Source organism: Tachysurus vachellii, chromosome 17 (genome assembly GCF_030014155.1).
Source record: "Tachysurus vachellii isolate PV-2020 chromosome 17, HZAU_Pvac_v1, whole genome shotgun sequence".
NCBI classification, from domain to species: Eukaryota; Metazoa; Chordata; class Actinopteri; order Siluriformes; family Bagridae; genus Tachysurus; species Tachysurus vachellii.
In genome coordinates, this window is record NC_083476.1 from 5,063,153 (window position 1) to 5,079,859 (window position 16,707).

General features: G+C 38.0%; 2 protein-coding genes across 3 annotated transcripts; both read left to right on the forward strand.

Moving 5' to 3' along the window:
• Positions 1 to 57: 57 nt before the first annotated feature.
• phpt1 (phosphohistidine phosphatase 1) lies at positions 58 to 1,706 on the forward strand. The gene is made up of 3 exons (XM_060890745.1): positions 58 to 280; positions 709 to 836; positions 947 to 1,706. The coding sequence occupies exons 1-3, from the start codon at positions 136 to 138 to the stop codon at positions 1,037 to 1,039; spliced, it is 366 nt and encodes a 121-aa protein (XP_060746728.1). The 5' UTR covers positions 58 to 135; the 3' UTR covers positions 1,040 to 1,706.
• A 1,521-nt stretch (positions 1,707 to 3,227) lies between these two features.
• Positions 3,228 to 16,701, forward strand: mamdc4 (MAM domain containing 4). 2 transcript variants are annotated; one of them, XM_060891223.1, is made up of 29 exons: positions 3,228 to 3,334; positions 3,857 to 3,943; positions 4,050 to 4,214; positions 4,691 to 4,816; positions 5,213 to 5,446; positions 5,553 to 5,678; positions 6,929 to 7,084; positions 7,181 to 7,281; positions 7,497 to 7,652; positions 7,796 to 7,886; positions 8,122 to 8,235; positions 8,392 to 8,484; positions 9,955 to 10,092; positions 10,245 to 10,387; positions 11,276 to 11,384; positions 11,722 to 11,826; positions 12,193 to 12,324; positions 12,421 to 12,548; positions 12,917 to 13,130; positions 13,219 to 13,356; positions 13,432 to 13,556; positions 13,775 to 13,865; positions 13,955 to 14,104; positions 14,244 to 14,369; positions 14,518 to 14,642; positions 14,784 to 14,886; positions 15,439 to 15,623; positions 15,903 to 15,935; positions 16,022 to 16,701. In XM_060891223.1, the coding sequence occupies exons 1-29, from the start codon at positions 3,283 to 3,285 to the stop codon at positions 16,040 to 16,042; spliced, it is 3,567 nt and encodes a 1,188-aa protein (XP_060747206.1). In that variant the 5' UTR covers positions 3,228 to 3,282; the 3' UTR covers positions 16,043 to 16,701. The 2 variants fall into 2 exon arrangements, with proteins under 2 accessions (XP_060747206.1, XP_060747207.1); XM_060891224.1 differs by lacking the exons at positions 15,439 to 15,623; positions 15,903 to 15,935; positions 16,022 to 16,701 and adding an exon at positions 14,998 to 15,423.
• The last annotated feature ends 6 nt before the right edge of the window (positions 16,702 to 16,707 follow it).

Sequence of the window (16,707 nt, forward strand, 5' to 3'; positions counted from 1 at the left end):
TCCAAAAGTATTGGCACCCCAAACAAGTAAATGTACTTGAGCTCCAGGGCGGTAGGTGGCAGTAATGCGAGCTGCAGGACTGAAAGCTTTACCGGGTGTGGAAGTAAGACATTGTATGAGATTAGAGAGCTAATAATGTCCGCCGAACGACTGGCCAAGATTCCCGAAGCTGATATCGACCCGAACGGCGTGTTTAAATACGTGCTCATACGAGTTCACAGCAAAACCGACGACTCCTACGTGGACATCGTGCGCGGCTACGCGTGGGCCGAGTATCACGGTACAGAGACCAGAACAGTGCAGCTAGCTTTCTGCACACTAAGCTAACTAGCGTCTAATAACAACACAACAATAAGTCCTCATATACCATGTTTCAGTCCTCATATACCACAGCAACTTATTTTAATCTGTTTATAATTGCTTAATGTCGAATTAGCGTTGAGTTATCGTTAAAGAAGTTTATTCTTGTAATATAACAGCATAGTTTATCTTTTGTAAAGTTAATAAGGTGAAGATAAACAGCTTTTTGTGCTACAGAGAAAGCAGAAAGTCCACACAAACCAGCACAGTCATTATGGAGCACATGGTGTGACATTCAGTAAACCTAAAATAAAAAGTACAAATGATGAAGTACAAATTATCCAGATTTATTGCGTCGAGTTTTCTGGTTACATGACTGCTGTATCTGCTCTTGTGTGTCTTGTACAGCTGATATATATGACAAGGTTTCTGGTGAGCTGGAGAGAGCAGGCGGTGTGGACTGTGAGTGTATCGGAGGTGGAAGGATCAGACATGACAGCGCTGAGAAAAAGATCCACGTCTATGGCTATTCCATGGTGAGCAAAACTCCAAAACGTTCTCCTGCTTGCTTTACTAATGTGTGGTGTTTGATTTTGTAGTGTAAGTAATATTTTGTGCCTTGACTATCATGGATTTCCTGTTTCAGGGTTTTGGACAAGCCAATCACGCAGTCTCTACAGAAAAACTGACGACACGATACCCAGACTACGAGATCACATGGGCAAATGAAGGCTACTGATTCAAAGGCCAAGGAGTTACCATAGTGGCCTGGCCATGAACAATCCTCAGATTGGAGATGTATATAAAACAAAAGCTTGTCCTGCTCTCCGCTTGAGCAAGATGGGAAATCGGACATCAGCGTGGGATGCCACAGAAGCTGAAATAAAGGGATTTCTTATTAACAGCAGATGATAAATGTTTACACATTCTGTACATTATTAACATTCTGTACATTATTAACACTCTATTTATATGTTAACCACTCAAGAACTGCCCAGTTTGTGATTTATAGATTACTGAATTTGTGAAATTACACAACGTTAAAGGACTTCAATAAAATGAACTGCAAATTAAATGTTTCACATCAGAATCAGAACCAGGTTTATTGGCCAAGTCTGTTGACACACACGAGGAATTTGGTTCTGGCTGTTTGTGACTCTCAAAAGTACAGACATAAAAAACACTATACTGTACTTATAGCTTGGACTATACAAGACAATACAGACAGTATGAGACGTACGCGAGAGTAAGCTGAGACGAACATGATTTACTTTGTGTTTCTGTAAAACTTGGAAATACCTGAAAGGGAAAATGGAGAAAATGTCTTGGAAATATAAGTCTATCTCTGCTGATAAAAGTGTCTGTCTAGCTATCTAATAAAGGACTATGATGCCTCTGTTTTGCAATATTGTTTTCTTCATCTGAAATCATATGTTTGTAGGCTTATAGGAGAACACATGGCCATTTCCTTGTTAGGTACCATTAGCTAAAGTCATCACCTATAACAGACCCCTGCTATGTCATGGACATTTTCCTCAGTCTTAGGATCATGGTTAAATATGTACACTTATTTTCTACTTACTCTAATTTGTTAAGTAAAGTTTGCAGACTGCACATATGAAATCATGAGATTAGTTTGCTATACATAAACTCCACTAGTGCCAAAGGATACTATCCGGGCAGTATAGAGCAATGGAATAGTCTTTCTTATAGTCTGGAACAGAAGCTACTGGTCCTGATACACAGTATAATCCAGCTACGTAATGAATGAATAGATTTGTGTCATTTCTTCCATAATTAACAATTTAGAAGACATTAATCAATCTTAGTGACTACTTAGATGTAACTAATATACTGTAACCACTATAACTGATGAAGATGGCAGTGAGCATGAGGTGAAGATACACACTGAATGAGAGACCATCCCATTGCAAAGCACCGTGCACACTCATAAATTCACAAATTTGCTTTATCGCAAGGAAATTGCAAAGCATTACAGCTTGGCTATATGGCAGGAAATTACCTTTTTAAAGGATTTGCTCGCTGTTGTAAAATTCTATTAAGATGTGTTGGTGCCTTATAGCTCTGGGGTTCAAGGTTTGATCGTAAGATACAGTTAATGTTAGTATGGTGTTGTCCCTGTGACAGCATTAGTTTCCTATGGGTTCTTTGACTTCCACTTCTCAAAAATATGTTGTTAGGTAGAACATGTGTATGCATATGATTGCAATAGATCTAATCTATTCTAATCTTGCCCTTAAATATGGATCCACATCGACTTGAACCAGGAGAAAGTGGATCCTGAAGTGAACCCACTGACTTCAGTCCCTATAAAGCATAAATATTACTAAGAGTTTATTGCTATAGGAAGTCATAAAATCTCGCTCGCCTCATGAGTTTGATGGTTTATATCCGTTCTGTCAATGTTTTCAGCAGAAATTCTCCACAGTTGTTTGCATACTGATGTTTAATTCACATCAGAATTGATGAATATTAACAAAATGGAATAAAATAAGTTTAGTTTTTGTCTCTTTGGCACTACATAGAGCATCTTAAATGTGTGTGTGTGAGTGTGTGTGTGTGTGTGTGTGTGTGTGTGTGTGTGTGTCTGTGTGTTTGTGAGAGAGAGTGTGTGTGTGAGAGAGAGAGAGAAAGAGAGAGTGTGTGTGTTTGTGTGTGTGCGTGTGTGTGCGTGTGTGTTTATGATGCTCTATATAGTGTCAAAGAGTAACTAAACAAATCCAAATAAAATAACCAAAGCCAAAATAGTCAGTCATTCAATTTCTATAGCTTGCTATATGTAAGTATATGTTACATCTCACATCAGTTGTAATGTTGCAATCGCAGTACTAATTTCCGCAGTCTCTTGTGGCTGGAGCATTTTTGCAGTTTTATGATACCTCAGAGGGTCAAGTCCAAGCATTATCTTTAAGAACAGGTGAAGCTGGTATACAGTGCATACTGTCTCTGCTATATACTGAGATGAAGAGGGACTTCATTCAGCTCCTGACGCTGCTTCTTACTGTCCAGTGTGGTAAGTGCTAATCTTCCAAAACAAGGGTAGAAATATTCTGTCATGTATTGAAACTAGTACTTATTGATTAACTGGATCAAGTGTTTGATTACAGAACAAACCAAAATGCAAATAAATGTTCATACTTCATATTCATATTTCTTTTGACAATGATATATAGTTATAATCTAATTGTACTGATAATTCCAATGCACTGTAGGTTTAATTAATTGTATAAATCTGTGTATAATTACCTTTTCAGTTCACTCTCAATTTTTTTGGAATATGAGAGCTAATACGGAGTTGTAATAAGGTGACATAAAACACTGTTTGACGACATCTTGACTTTGCACGTGTCCTTGATATCTACTGTTTAATATCAGAGACCTTTGGCCTAAGCTTTTCTTGTTGTAAGAGACTGATTATGAGTGATGAAACTATGCCATAAAGAGCAATTACGGTTTATATTCAAAACATTTTTGAGATTTGAAGCCGAAATGTCAGCATTAATCGTATATTTATTTTGATTTTCATACTTTATAGTTTTTTCCCTGGAAAGTAGCGAATGCAAAGCACCAAGATGTGACTTTGTGTGCGACTGCACCGACTGCAGCGATGAGCAGGACTGTGGTGAGACACCACATGATGATATTCTTTAAAACTGAGTAATCAGACTCGATGTGCTTCATGAATTCAAAGAAAAACTGCCTATTTATGCCTTTATGGGATGTGACAGGTTATCGGGGGAGAGATTTTGTGTGTGATTTTGAGGACGCAAGGACATGTGGATGGACAGATAAGTCGGCTGTAGGTAATGCGTACGTGTGGGAAAGACGTCAGAGTGGAAACCCGCTGCCCAACAGCGGCCCCACCTCTGACTTCACCATCGGCACATCAGCAGGTACACAAATTCAACACAGTTCACTTTATGTACTTTCATATTATTATAGTTGTGTGGCTAAATAATTAATAAAAGTATTTTAACGGGTGAGAAATTAACGAAATGCCTTATATTGGATTCAGTATTTAAGATGCATGAGTGTTAACAGTTTTTTAGCAAAAAAAGAATATTAAAATGGTAAAAGTTATGACATGTTTGTCATTTGCGTCTTACTGATTAATAAAGAAGACTGCTGAGTGGATCAAGCTGATGGATGATTCAGAAAACAGATGGGTGATGCATGAATGGATTGATGATTGATGGGTTGGATAAATGGAATGGTGGATTGATGAAAGGATGGATGGATAGATAAATTCTTATAAAGATTAATAAATGGATACATTCTAAGAATGATTGATGGATAGATGGATTGGTGAATGGATGAATAGATACCTTGATGTTGTGTCTGTTGTGTCTTGTCCCTGTGTTATGCGCAGGTTGGTTCATGGCAGTAAGTGCAGTGAATGCACAGTCTCCAAGAACAGCTGTCCTGACATCTCCCACAATGCAACAGTCCTCCCCGAGCTGTCGCCTTCATCTCCGCTACTTTATGTGGGACTCAAGTACGCAAATGCTCTCACAAACATCTAAGAAATAACAATACATAATAAAATTATTTCATTTAAAGTTTGGACAAGTTCATGTTTTCTTGCTGACTAAACACATCTCAACGTAATCAATTGTATCAAAACACTTAGATTAATTTTTTGCATTGTATTCAACAAGAAATCCTAGCAATCAGAGAGGAAACCCAACATATTTCTTTATACAAGACTAATGATGAATGTATACAAGAGTATTATGAACATTGAATAATTTATCATCTGTCCCAGTGGTGTGCTATTTCTACAATGTAACTATAGTTTCTACAAGAAAACTATAAACTGTATGAACAGTGTGCTTATATGTATATACTGCTTTACGTCTATCTTTCATTACATCCAAATTCTTTTGTCTAGGTTTGACCATTCTAGAAGACAGCCCTCTTTGGGCAGAAGTGTGGACTCCTGAGGGTCAGAATGCTCTGGTGTGGAGACCGGAGAGCTCAAGTGTCCGTGCATGGAAGGAAGGCATCATCTTCTTGGGACGCATACCTGGCCCTTTTCAGATCCAGATACACTCACGGCGTCAAGGTGGGAGGAGTGGAGACATAGCGATCGATCAGCTGGAGTTCATGGACTGTGCACTTCCAGGTACAGCAGAATAAGGAAAACACTGAAAGGCAACAAATGTTCATTTTTTTCTGTACATTTATTTTTACAGTAAATGATAGGAACTGTGCTTCTGCTCTATAACTAGCTCCTGTAGGCACTGGAGGCTGCAAGGTAGGCTTTTTCCAGTGTAAACAGGGAGGCTGTGTGGAAGAACGTGCAGTGTGTGATGGCACAGATGATTGCGGAGATGGAACAGATGAGGAGAATTGCGGTTAGTGTGTTCATCCCATAGCCCTTATCATGATACACAATTGTTATATTGCAGTGCTTTATGATATTTATGGTTATGATACTCCATATAAGCTGTATGCAAAAAGCCTGCATACATAACATACATTCATATGACATTATTCATTATGTAATTATGATGTTATGATGCATTATTGTTTATAGCAATGAGTATAACGCATTCAAAAACTTGTAATAGAATGCATTATACATATTGTTTATAGCTTATTATATCACCAAAATCAAAGAAATACAAGCCAAGCTTACTTTATGCATTATGTTATATATATAATTTTAAATGATATAAAATTACCTGTTATGTACCTGATTTATAGGGAGTAATTCTGACTAATTAAAAAAAGGTTTTTCAATCTGCTTGAATATGAACTAATTAAACATTTACTTAAAATGCTGCAGGATCTGCAAATGATGCTGAAATGTAGATAAGAAAATTTCAAAAAGCAGAGGTTGTGCCAAAATAATAGAGCAAAGTTAAACTGCAAATGTTCTTCAAGTAAATGTTCCTTATAATCCTCTCTGAAATAACGCATTAATAAAGAAAAAGGGCTCAAAGTGCGTTTTATGAAGCAGGGCTGGGATTCTTTGGTATTGATGATATATGGTGTTATGACCATCACATGCACAGAATGGATCATATTAACAATTTATAGTTTATGAATTATGAATGTACATAATTGATACACTACATAACCAAAAGTGTTTGAACGCCTGACCATCTCCCCCATCCAAAAATGATGGCTAATAGTATGAAGTCGGTCTCCCCTTTTTGCTGCTATAGCAGCCTTTCTGAAAGGCTTTTTATTTGCCGTGTGTCAGTAGGGATTTGTGTCCATTTCTCCACAAATACAAAAGGAAATTTGGACATTTTCTGCATTTCAGTTCATCCCAATGGTATTCCATGGCTTTGAGGTAAAGTTTGGGTTTGAGTATTAGTTGTTTCATACCCAACCTTGGCAAAAAAAAAAATTACCTTGCTTTGTGCACAGGGGCACTGTCATGTTGATATGGGTTTGAGCCTCTTGGTTCCAGTGAAGGTAAATCATAATGCTATATCATACAAAGACTATAATCCTATACAGAAATGTTCTTCCAACTTTGTGGATGTAGACTGGCGTCCACATACTTTTGGCCATATAGTGCATCAAATGGGCATCTCTATCATGGCACTTCCAAATATTCATGTTATATTCATTGTTCTGCTGGGTTGTACAGCAGGGTATATGAGTTGTAACTTCGAGGAAGATATGTGTGCATGGGACATAAGGTCTATTCCAGGCTTTAAGTGGATTTGGACCAGTCAGATGAATATCTCCATGTCTGAGCCTCTTAGAGGCCCTGGGAGAGACCATTCCACCAATTCTGCTAAAGGTACTTGCAACTGTCACTTAACTTGCAGTTTTACAGCGAAAACATTTTTTTTTTTTAAATGTCAGTTATATGATTCTAATAAATGGGCATTCACAGGTCATTTCCTGTATGTTACGAAACCAAATGAGCTAAAGCGGGATTGGGCATCATTTCAAAGTCATCCTCTGGAGCCCACCAATAGCTCACATCCTTGCCGTGTAAGTTTACATATATAAATTACAAACTAAATACTGTATATATGAATGTCAAGAAGGCAACAACTAAAACTAAACTAAACTAAAAATAGTACAGTAAATTGGCCATTTATTAGGGCTTGAATAGTCCTATGATCATATTAATTACTGGAAATGTACTAAAGTGTAAGCATATCTACTAGTATGTGGATGAGTTTGGATTATTTCATTCTTGGCAGATGGTGATGTACACACACCAGTTTGGTGGCGTATCAGGGGGCCTAGCAGTGCTGGTGGCAGAGAGACAGATTTACCCAGTGTGGGAGCGTGGGGGCTCACTGGGTGATCTGTGGGTTAAGGCTGAGATAGAGTTTGTAGTCAACAGCGAATTTCAGGTACATGCTTAATTTTTTTTTTTTTTTTAACAGTTTACTATTTTGACCAGTATAAATACACCAGAATAAATCTACGCTCTAATTCTGTCATTTCCCATATTTGTCTGTTTCTTTCCCTTTCTCTGGTACTTGCAATCCTGCAGATATTGTTTGTTGCTGCGATTAGAGACCAAGCATATGGAGGCATTGCAGTTGATGATATTACGCTGTCTCCTGAATGCCGTTTGACTAATAGTGAGCTACATTATCTTTTTTTTTTCTTCTCTCATATAGGATAAAACGCTCTTAACAAATTATCCACAGCCTCTACCCTAATCTCAACACTGAATCAAACACTATTTTGGATCCTAACGTGAACCTTACTGTGTCTAAATCTGATAAATATTATATTTATAATTGTGTAATGGAGAATCTATAGCACCTTTGTGCATCTCTAAGATTTGTTTATCTGAATTTCCCCCACCAACAGATTCAGTAAAACCAGAGTCTTTTCCTAAACCTCCCAAAAAACCCTGTGCAGAGGCCAGCAAGATTTGTGACTTTACCAGGGACTGCACAGAGGAAGAGGATGAAGCACAGTGTGGTGAGTGTTGTTTTGGAATCGCAGGTCAAAAAATACCATACGTACAATAAAACAGAGCAGTTACTGGTGCAATGTAATTAATATTAAAACTATTAATATTGGAATACTTTTTATGTAACCGAGATGTAAATGATATGTGCTTTACGATTTCCACAGGAGACTTTTCATATAAGCAGGGTATCAAGGGTTGGACAGACACCAGTATCGGAAGTCAAGGCTGGAATAGGTTGGAAAATACCTCATCTTCAGGTGATCCTTGTGGTGATACATGCAGGATAAATAAGAAGAGGAAAAATAGAGCCATATTACAGATGCGGAAAATAAGTTGTTAAATGCAAGGGAACAAAATATATATTCATACTCATATATAAGCACTAGAATACAGCCTAAAGAATAAAATATACAGTAGTAAAGTAGTAAACAGTAGATGGATAGTATCAAAACTGTGTTGCAGTTTACATGCATGTTACAGATCACTTTACTTATTCAGTGTGAAAAGTAAACACTGGGTATTTCTCTTGCCAGAGATATTTGTAAAAGAAAAAAAAAATAATGAAAAGAAAAAAACACATTGTGTGCCAGGGTTATTTTCTAATATTAAATGGAATATGTGTAGTTGTGTACATGTAGCAACAATAAGTGTTGGCACAGGTCTCAGACTTTGTGCATGCTACATCTGTTCACAAGACTGTGAAAAAGCATGAGTAACACCTTTTATAGTTGTACAGCATCTTGCTTCATGAGGTCTCAGACTGTGAAGAGTAGTGACAGATGGCTTCAATGAGACAGCAAAAACGCACACACTAATGTCTGTATTCATATGACTGAACTGCAATTGATGCAGCGAGTATAACTCAAGGGTAGAAAACAACTCAAACTCAAAGAAATCTAAGAAACTAACATGTACATTCACAGCTGATACACTTGCAATGTATCATAAAGATACAGCAAAAATGCAGAGAATGAAGCATTACAAACTAGAAATACAGCATAGATAAGGGAAGTGTTGCTAATAAGGTTGGTTGTGGTAATGAGAGGAACTCAAGGCAAGTGGACCCCATAGTGTTGTAGTATTTACAGAGCAGGAAAGCAGGGGGGCAGATCGTGGCCTAATCGTTAGAGAGTCTGACTCCTAACCCTAAGGTTGGGGGTTCGAGTCTTGGGCCGGTCACGACTGAGGTGCCCTTGAGCAATGCACCAAACCCCCCCAACTGCTCCCCGGGCAAAGCAGCATAAATGGCTGCCCACTGCTCCGGGTGTGTGTTCACAGTGTGTGTTCACTGCTGTGTGTGTGCACTTTGGATGAGTTAAATGCAGAGAACAAATTCTGAGTATGGGTCACCGCACTTAGCCACATGTCACGTCACTTTCGTCAGAGCCGGGATGATAGCCGCTTACCGGAGGTCAGGATACCCGTAGTTCCCGATGTATATACAAGTTGTAAAGCAGGTAATTACATATTGTGTACCTGATCTCCAACATGTGTATGATGTGAGAAGAAAAAGAATGATGGCTGTATGACAGTTTGATTTATTGTAAATACTGCATCAGACATCACTTTGTGACTTCGTTGAAGAGCTGGGCATGCATATACATGCTCACAAAAAAGGTTCCTAGGTGATTCTCTCGGCCCCTGATTTTTTTTTTACTTTTGATACGTTATCTATTCTATTCTATCTCATAATTAAACTATTTATTTGTTTGATTGGTTATTTTCAGAGGTGTTTTTATATGTGGCTGAAGCTGCTGGTCAGCAGCTGACAGAAGCTCAAACACGCACCCCTTTACTCGGCCCGTCCGGCCTCGCCTGCACTCTCCAGTTCTCCTACAGTCTCACAGGCTACAACACACACATAGGTACAAGGAGCCAAACACTCCAATGCCTTTCCGCATAGACACAAACAGCTACTCTAGTCCTAACGCACATGCCATTACAATATGCACTTACCATTACCTTGTCCATAATACACATACACTACAGCAACATATTTGGTGTTCTCTCTCTCCAGGTGAAGTGTCTGTAATCGTAGTGGACAGCGTGTTGGGCTCTCTGCCTCGGCTGTGGGAGTTTGGTGGGAGGACAGGTGAAAACCCAACTGAATCATGGGTAAAAGAGGAGGTCTATATTGGTGCCAGAGATCGTCGGTTCCAGGTTTTGGCATTTCTTTTCTAGTGTATTAATGTTGGCAGTAGGCTGCTCAGAAAAGACAGCAAGCCCGGTGTAATAGAACATGTGAGATTTTTTACACTTGGAACAGTAGTCAAACAGTATCATAATACTTGATCAATATTTCACCAGTTTCTGCTCACTGTTTGCTTTTCTCTGCTCATTGCTCTGCTCATACACTCATTTGCTCAACTCACTGTTTTAGAGAGAACAAGAGGAAAATAGTGATCCCAAAAATATACATTAAACAAGGCTCAGGTGTGACATGTTAATTATTACGACTCTAGTTTTGCCAACAAATATGTCTCTCCCAGAGTAGACCTATGCTAAACCACACCCCGTCCTACCACAAATATTCTTCTTCTTCTTCTTTCGGCTTTTCCCTTCAGGGGTCACCACAGCGAATCATCTCTCTCCACCTATCCCTATCTTCTGCATCCTCAACACTTGCACCCACTAGCTTCATATCCTCATTAATTACATCCATATACCTCCTCTTTGGCCTTCCTCTTTGCCTCCTGCCTGGCAGCTCCATGTCCGACATTCTCCTACCAATATACTCACTCTCCCTCCTCTGAACATGTCCAAACCATCTTAATTTGGCCTCCCTAACTTTGTCCCCCAAACGTCCAACATGAGCTGTCCCTCTGATGTACTCGTTCCTAATCCTGTCCAATCTTGTCACTCCTAAAGAGAACCTCAACCTCTTTAGCTCTGCTACCTCTAGCTCAGACTCCTGTCTCTTCTTCAGTGACACCGTCTCTAAACCATACAGCATGGCCGGTCTCACCAAATATCATACTCCATTTTCTTCTGTTTAAGTGTATTACATCTGATTTTTATAACTCTCCTTCTCTACCTTTGTCCTGTAAGCTGGAATTCAGAGCTCATGCTCAAACTCTTACCTCAGAGGCAAGAATAGCAGTGAAGGATGTTCATTATGTCAACTGCAACCCAGAGTATATTCCCTTAACTAATGATGGTAAGAATATTTCATCTACTGCTCATGAATTTTTCTTGTGTATAGAATTTTTTTGTAGTTACCTGTCGGTAAGTAGGTGTATTAACAGGACAGAGAACAAATAATGCTTCTTGCTATCTTTTTTACTGTCTTTTACAGAGGGTTGGTTTGGGTTGTGTTAAAGTGCTGGAACATCAGCCCTGAATTCACTAAATTCTTAACATTTATCTGAAAATAACGTGTAATTATTATCTATATATTGTTCTTGCTATTAAGAAATCATTGGTTGTTTTTATTGGTAACTTGGAATTATTGATTATTGTGTTCTGTTTGTTTTTCTGCTTTCTTTATCAAACAGGACTATCGTGTAACTTTGAGACTGACTTATGTGGATGGTACCAAGATCAAATGGACAACTATGACTGGAGTGTTCAGAATGGCGGTGACCACACTATTGGAGTTGGTATGGAATATCTTACCGTATGAACAAGTGAAACAGAATTAAATCTATTTTATAGAGAAGTTATAGTTACTTGCATTATTATTTCTACAGTCACAACTGGTTCACTTGTATACTGATGTACTTGTATAATGGACACTCCACATAATCTAATAAATTAATAAAAATTGTAATGCTATTTAACAAAGAGAAACTTCTTGTTCCAAAGTTTAAAATAAATTTAAAAGTGTAGTAGATGGATTATAAGATAAGGTAAGATAACTTCAGAGATTAAACAGAGTGTAGCACGTGCCTTACACATGCTTTTACTTGCCTACACTTTTTCAGTATTGTTAACCCATTATTGTATGTAATACCTCCACTTTCTAGGTAAAAGCCTGGTGGTTGATATGTGGAACACGAAATTAAGGGGTCTCTCTGGTCGTCTTCTTTCACTCCGCCAGAACTCAATGGATGCACACTGTCTCTTATTCTTCTATAAACTCTACGGCCCTCAAACAGGTAATAAACAAATGAAGATAATCCTGCTTGGTGCATAAAAATTGAGATGTGAGTAATAATAAAGGTCAACCCTGACTCATGCTTTGTACATTTCAGGTGCACTCAATGTTAAAATGCTTTTCAAAGACGGATCAGAGCAGCTGTTATGGACCCGGTTCGGGTCACACGGAAATGTTTGGCACGAAGGACAGTGTCCAGTGCCTCAACAAATTATTTCCTACCAGGTAAAAGTTGCCAAGAGCTATATTTTTACAGTACTATGCCCTATAATCATTATATTTTAATGCTGCAGTTTGTAATGTATTTGCAGTATTTAATGAATTTGGGTTTTTTTTTTGGTCAGAAATATTTCAGGCGTGAAAGGAAATGGAATTTTTAAAAAAATCAGCACTTGTACAAAGTATCTATTAGCTTGGGAAATTTACTTCATTTACTTCTATTAACTTCATTAACGACTGAATTTTCTTGTTTAGTGTGATATAACGTTGGAATTTGCATGAGTGGCAACATTGTGTACAGTATATATACTGCATGATTTTGTTTAATTACATTTCTATGTATCCCTCACTTTTACTTTCCTATTTTCATTCAGTTAGTGTTTGAAGCAGTGCGCTCAGGTTTTGATGGACAGGTGGCTATCGATGACGTGGCATTTGTAAAAGGCCCATGCTCTCTGCCGTCTATGTGCTCATTTGAGGGTCAGCGCTGTGGCTACACTAACAATAGAGATGGCCTCTGGGTTCACCAGGCTTGGCATGCAACAAGGATTGGCCCTAAGACAGACCACAGTCTTGAGACAGAGATGGGTTAGAAAGCAGTTGAAATGTAAAAGAAATAAGAAATATGAGAATCTGATGGTGTGAAATGACTAATGACTATTTCTTGTCACTTCAGGTTACTACATGCTGGCCCACAGTGGTGCGAACGTCCTTCCACAGGGCAGTGTGACGACTCTGAACTCTCCTGTACGCCGTGGTGTGACTCACACTGAGTGTGTCTATTTCTGGTACAACATGGTGGGACAAAACCCAGGTTAGACAGCATAAACACACATATTGCATATTTTCTGATATGTCTGAAGTACCTGAAATAATATATATCAAACAGGTTCTTTGAGTGTATATGTAAAGCCTGCTGATGGGGAAAGGATCCTGCTCTTCTCTAACAGTCTGGATCAGGGAGAAGTCTGGCGCCTTGGCATGGGCAATGTTAGTTGCCATGGAGACTGGCAGGTAATTATCTCATTCTAAGTAATCATAGAAAAAAATTTCTCATAAGAGTATTTGCAGGTTTGCATCATTAATAACACCTGGCAAAGAAATCTGAGCTAATCTAGTATTAGGGTATATATATATATATATATATGTGTGTGTGTGTGTGTGTGTGTGTGTGTGTGTGTGTGTGTGTGTGTGTGTGTGTGTATGTCTGTGTGTGTGTGTTTGTTCATTAGTTGCAGTTTGAGGTGCAGGGAGGAGGAGGAGAAGACACTTATGTTGCTATTGATGACATCAGCTTCTCAACTCATATCTGTCCTACAACAGGTTTGTTTAAATGAATGAGTGAATAAATGAATGAACGAATTAATGGATAGACAGTAAACAAATGCAGGACCAATGGTTTCATTTTCCAGACATAGTATGTGATCTTGAGCATGGTCTATGTGGATGGAGCAACAGTCAGAGCCACCATCTGGACCAGTTAGACTGGGAGCTAAGCAACCTGTTGTCTGAAACACACTACTCCACCCCACCACATGACCACACACTGCAAAATGAGAGAGGTTTTTATATATTTTTTTATATCTGGTGTTGCCTAACAAGATATATCCATGGAGATCTGTAAGATTTTTTTCACAAGTATACATTAGCACTGTTGTTTTTTTTTTGTAACCAACACTATTCTCTTAACTTATACTGTAGGTCACTTCCTTTTCCTTCCACACACTCCACGAGACTCTGCTGGCTATAATGCCTGGTTGCTGAGCCGACATCTTCCTCCTACCAAAGGCACCTGCCTGTATTTTTGGGTTTATCAGCCTGTTTCTGGTAAGGCCTTATCTTTATTCTAATTTCTCATTCTGATTTTTAATGATATAATAATGCGGTTATAGAATGTTGTAGAATTGCATCAAGAGTTCATTGATTTTATTGTTTTAATATAGAAAAGCTTTGTTGTTTGTATTGTTCTTTGTAGATGACAGCAAATTGGTTGTGTGGAGGCTCTCCAACGGGGCCAAAACTGAACTTTTTAGCCTCACAGGGGCTGAAGGAACATGGATGCCTTTCAGATTAAATGTATCTTCGGAGACTGAGTACCAAGTGAGTATTCACTCTTTGTAATGAAATACTTAGAGAGTAAAGATGCTAAATGTTTGTGTGTGTGTAATGCCTGCATCTGATACACTATCTGTTACTGTGTGATGTAATATTTGTGTGTGTACATGTGTGCACATGCAACAGATTGTGTTTGAGGGACTTAAAGGAACAAAGGGTGTTCTTGCTTTGGATGACTTTGGCTACACTGTTGGCATCAACTGTGTTGGAGAGCAGACAGACCAGATAAGTAAATGCCCGATTTTAATATGTACACAATATGGCTAAAGGTTTGTAGACACCTGACCAGCGCTTTCATATGTGGTTCTTCTCCAAACTGTTGCCACATTGTTTGAAGCAGGCCCAAACCTCATGAACTCCATAAAGATATGGTTTGCCAAGGATGGAGTGGAACAACCTGAGTGACCGGCATAGAGCCCCCACGTGGGATGAATTGGAAGACATTTACATTTACAGCATTTGGCAGCCCAACTGCAGCTCAAACCATCTCACCTGACATCAGTGCCTGACTTCTCTAACGCTCTTGCAACAAAATGAGCTCAAATCACCACATTAATCTGGAATGAGAAAGACACAAGCACATATAAATAAAATGATCAAGTTTCCACAAACTTTTGGCTAATGTTTGTATAGCATATATAGTATAGCATATGTAAAGAGTTTTTAAAATTTAGTCGTTATGCATATCAGACCTGCACAATGGCACTTTCAGCAATAAAAATATTAATGGTAACAGTAAACATCTCTTTTGTCATTCAAACCAATACTTTTCCCTTTTCAGGTTTATCATCACCTAACAACACAGGAGTCATTGCTGCATCTGTGCTAGTAGCCATTCTGCTGATGGTAACACTAGCTGTGTTACTGTTTCTATACCTAAGGATGCGTGAGCGTACCAATTCTCAGAGACAGGACTCAAGTGGTCATGAGACTCATACAGGCTTTACAAATGATCTGTATGAACCCGTAAGTATTTGTTATTAACAGGCCTCTGTTCTAGATCTGCTTCTTATGAGACAGAGATCATAGTTCATAGAAAATTGTATAAGAATTATGATATAATATAGTAATATAATAACCTATGGGGTGCTAGTTAAGTGCATTAATACAGACTATGATCATATCAAAGATATGCTTTATTTTTGTACCGTCAACAAAAAAAAATCAATACTGAGGACATTTTTATTAAGAAAAATAATTGTGAATATATTAGTGTATTAATAACTCTGGTTTCACCCCCAACAGAATCATGTTGTTTTACCTTCCATCTATAGTCAGGTATGTTATCAGTTTTTTTAAGCACTCTTGAGTTAAAGAATAAAAGCTTTTAAATGTTTAACAGTAGTAACATTTTGGTTTTACAGGAGCATGAGCGGAGTGTATGATTGCGCAACATGATGAAGGGACTAAGATGTTAAACCCTTTTGAAGTTAAAAAAGGGATATTGGTGAGGATTTAACTGATGTTTTATTCATTAACACATGATGTTGGTCTGGGCTGCTGAGATTGGTAGTATGTGAGTGGGCCCAGGGCATACTTTTAGTAAAGAAGGCAAGAGCTAGAGGATATTAGTAATGAACAGAACAGTAAAATAATATTTATATTCTTATACAGTCTATTACTGATAGAATAGTCTATTACTGATTAGTATTATTACTAGTAGTAATACTAGTACTAACCGTCCTAATGGTTAAAAACTCATTGCGGTGCATAATCTGACAAGACGTATACAAATACAGTTCTAAAAGTTAATGCACAAACATAAAGAACTCATTTAATGCTGTTTGAATGAACATTTTAAAGTGTTTACATTTTAAAAGCAAGGATTCATCATTAGCCTTCGAGGTTTGAACTTTAAAATGACTGTATATGCAAAATGTGACCTGTGCTAACTAGCTGTCTGAGTGCTTACAACAAAAGAACTAAATTCAGTAAAATATATCATGTGATTTTGGCAATCTTTCATTGTTAAAACCCTTTTTTACATATTTGTAATATGTAACAAACCACTGATTAAAAGTAATAAATTGTACACCATTTTTAAGCGTAT

What these genes read in the sequence shown, in the direction of transcription:
- phpt1 (XM_060890745.1), top strand. Translation starts at nt 136, where the DNA reads ATGTCCGCCGAACGACTGGCCAAGATTCCCGAAGCTGATATCGACCCG. An exon ending in CGCGTGGGCCGAGTATCACG is followed by an intron (nt 281 to 708) that starts GTACAGAGACCA and finishes TGTCTTGTACAG; the next exon opens with CTGATATATATGACAAGGTT. An exon ending in ACGTCTATGGCTATTCCATG is followed by an intron (nt 837 to 946) that starts GTGAGCAAAACT and finishes TTCCTGTTTCAG; the next exon opens with GGTTTTGGACAAGCCAATCA.
- mamdc4 (XM_060891223.1), top strand. Translation starts at nt 3,283, where the DNA reads ATGAAGAGGGACTTCATTCAGCTCCTGACGCTGCTTCTTACTGTCCAG. An exon ending in CACCATCGGCACATCAGCAG is followed by an intron (nt 4,215 to 4,690) that starts GTACACAAATTC and finishes TGTTATGCGCAG; the next exon opens with GTTGGTTCATGGCAGTAAGT. An exon ending in GGAAAATACCTCATCTTCAG is followed by an intron (nt 8,485 to 9,954) that starts GTGATCCTTGTG and finishes GGTTATTTTCAG; the next exon opens with AGGTGTTTTTATATGTGGCT.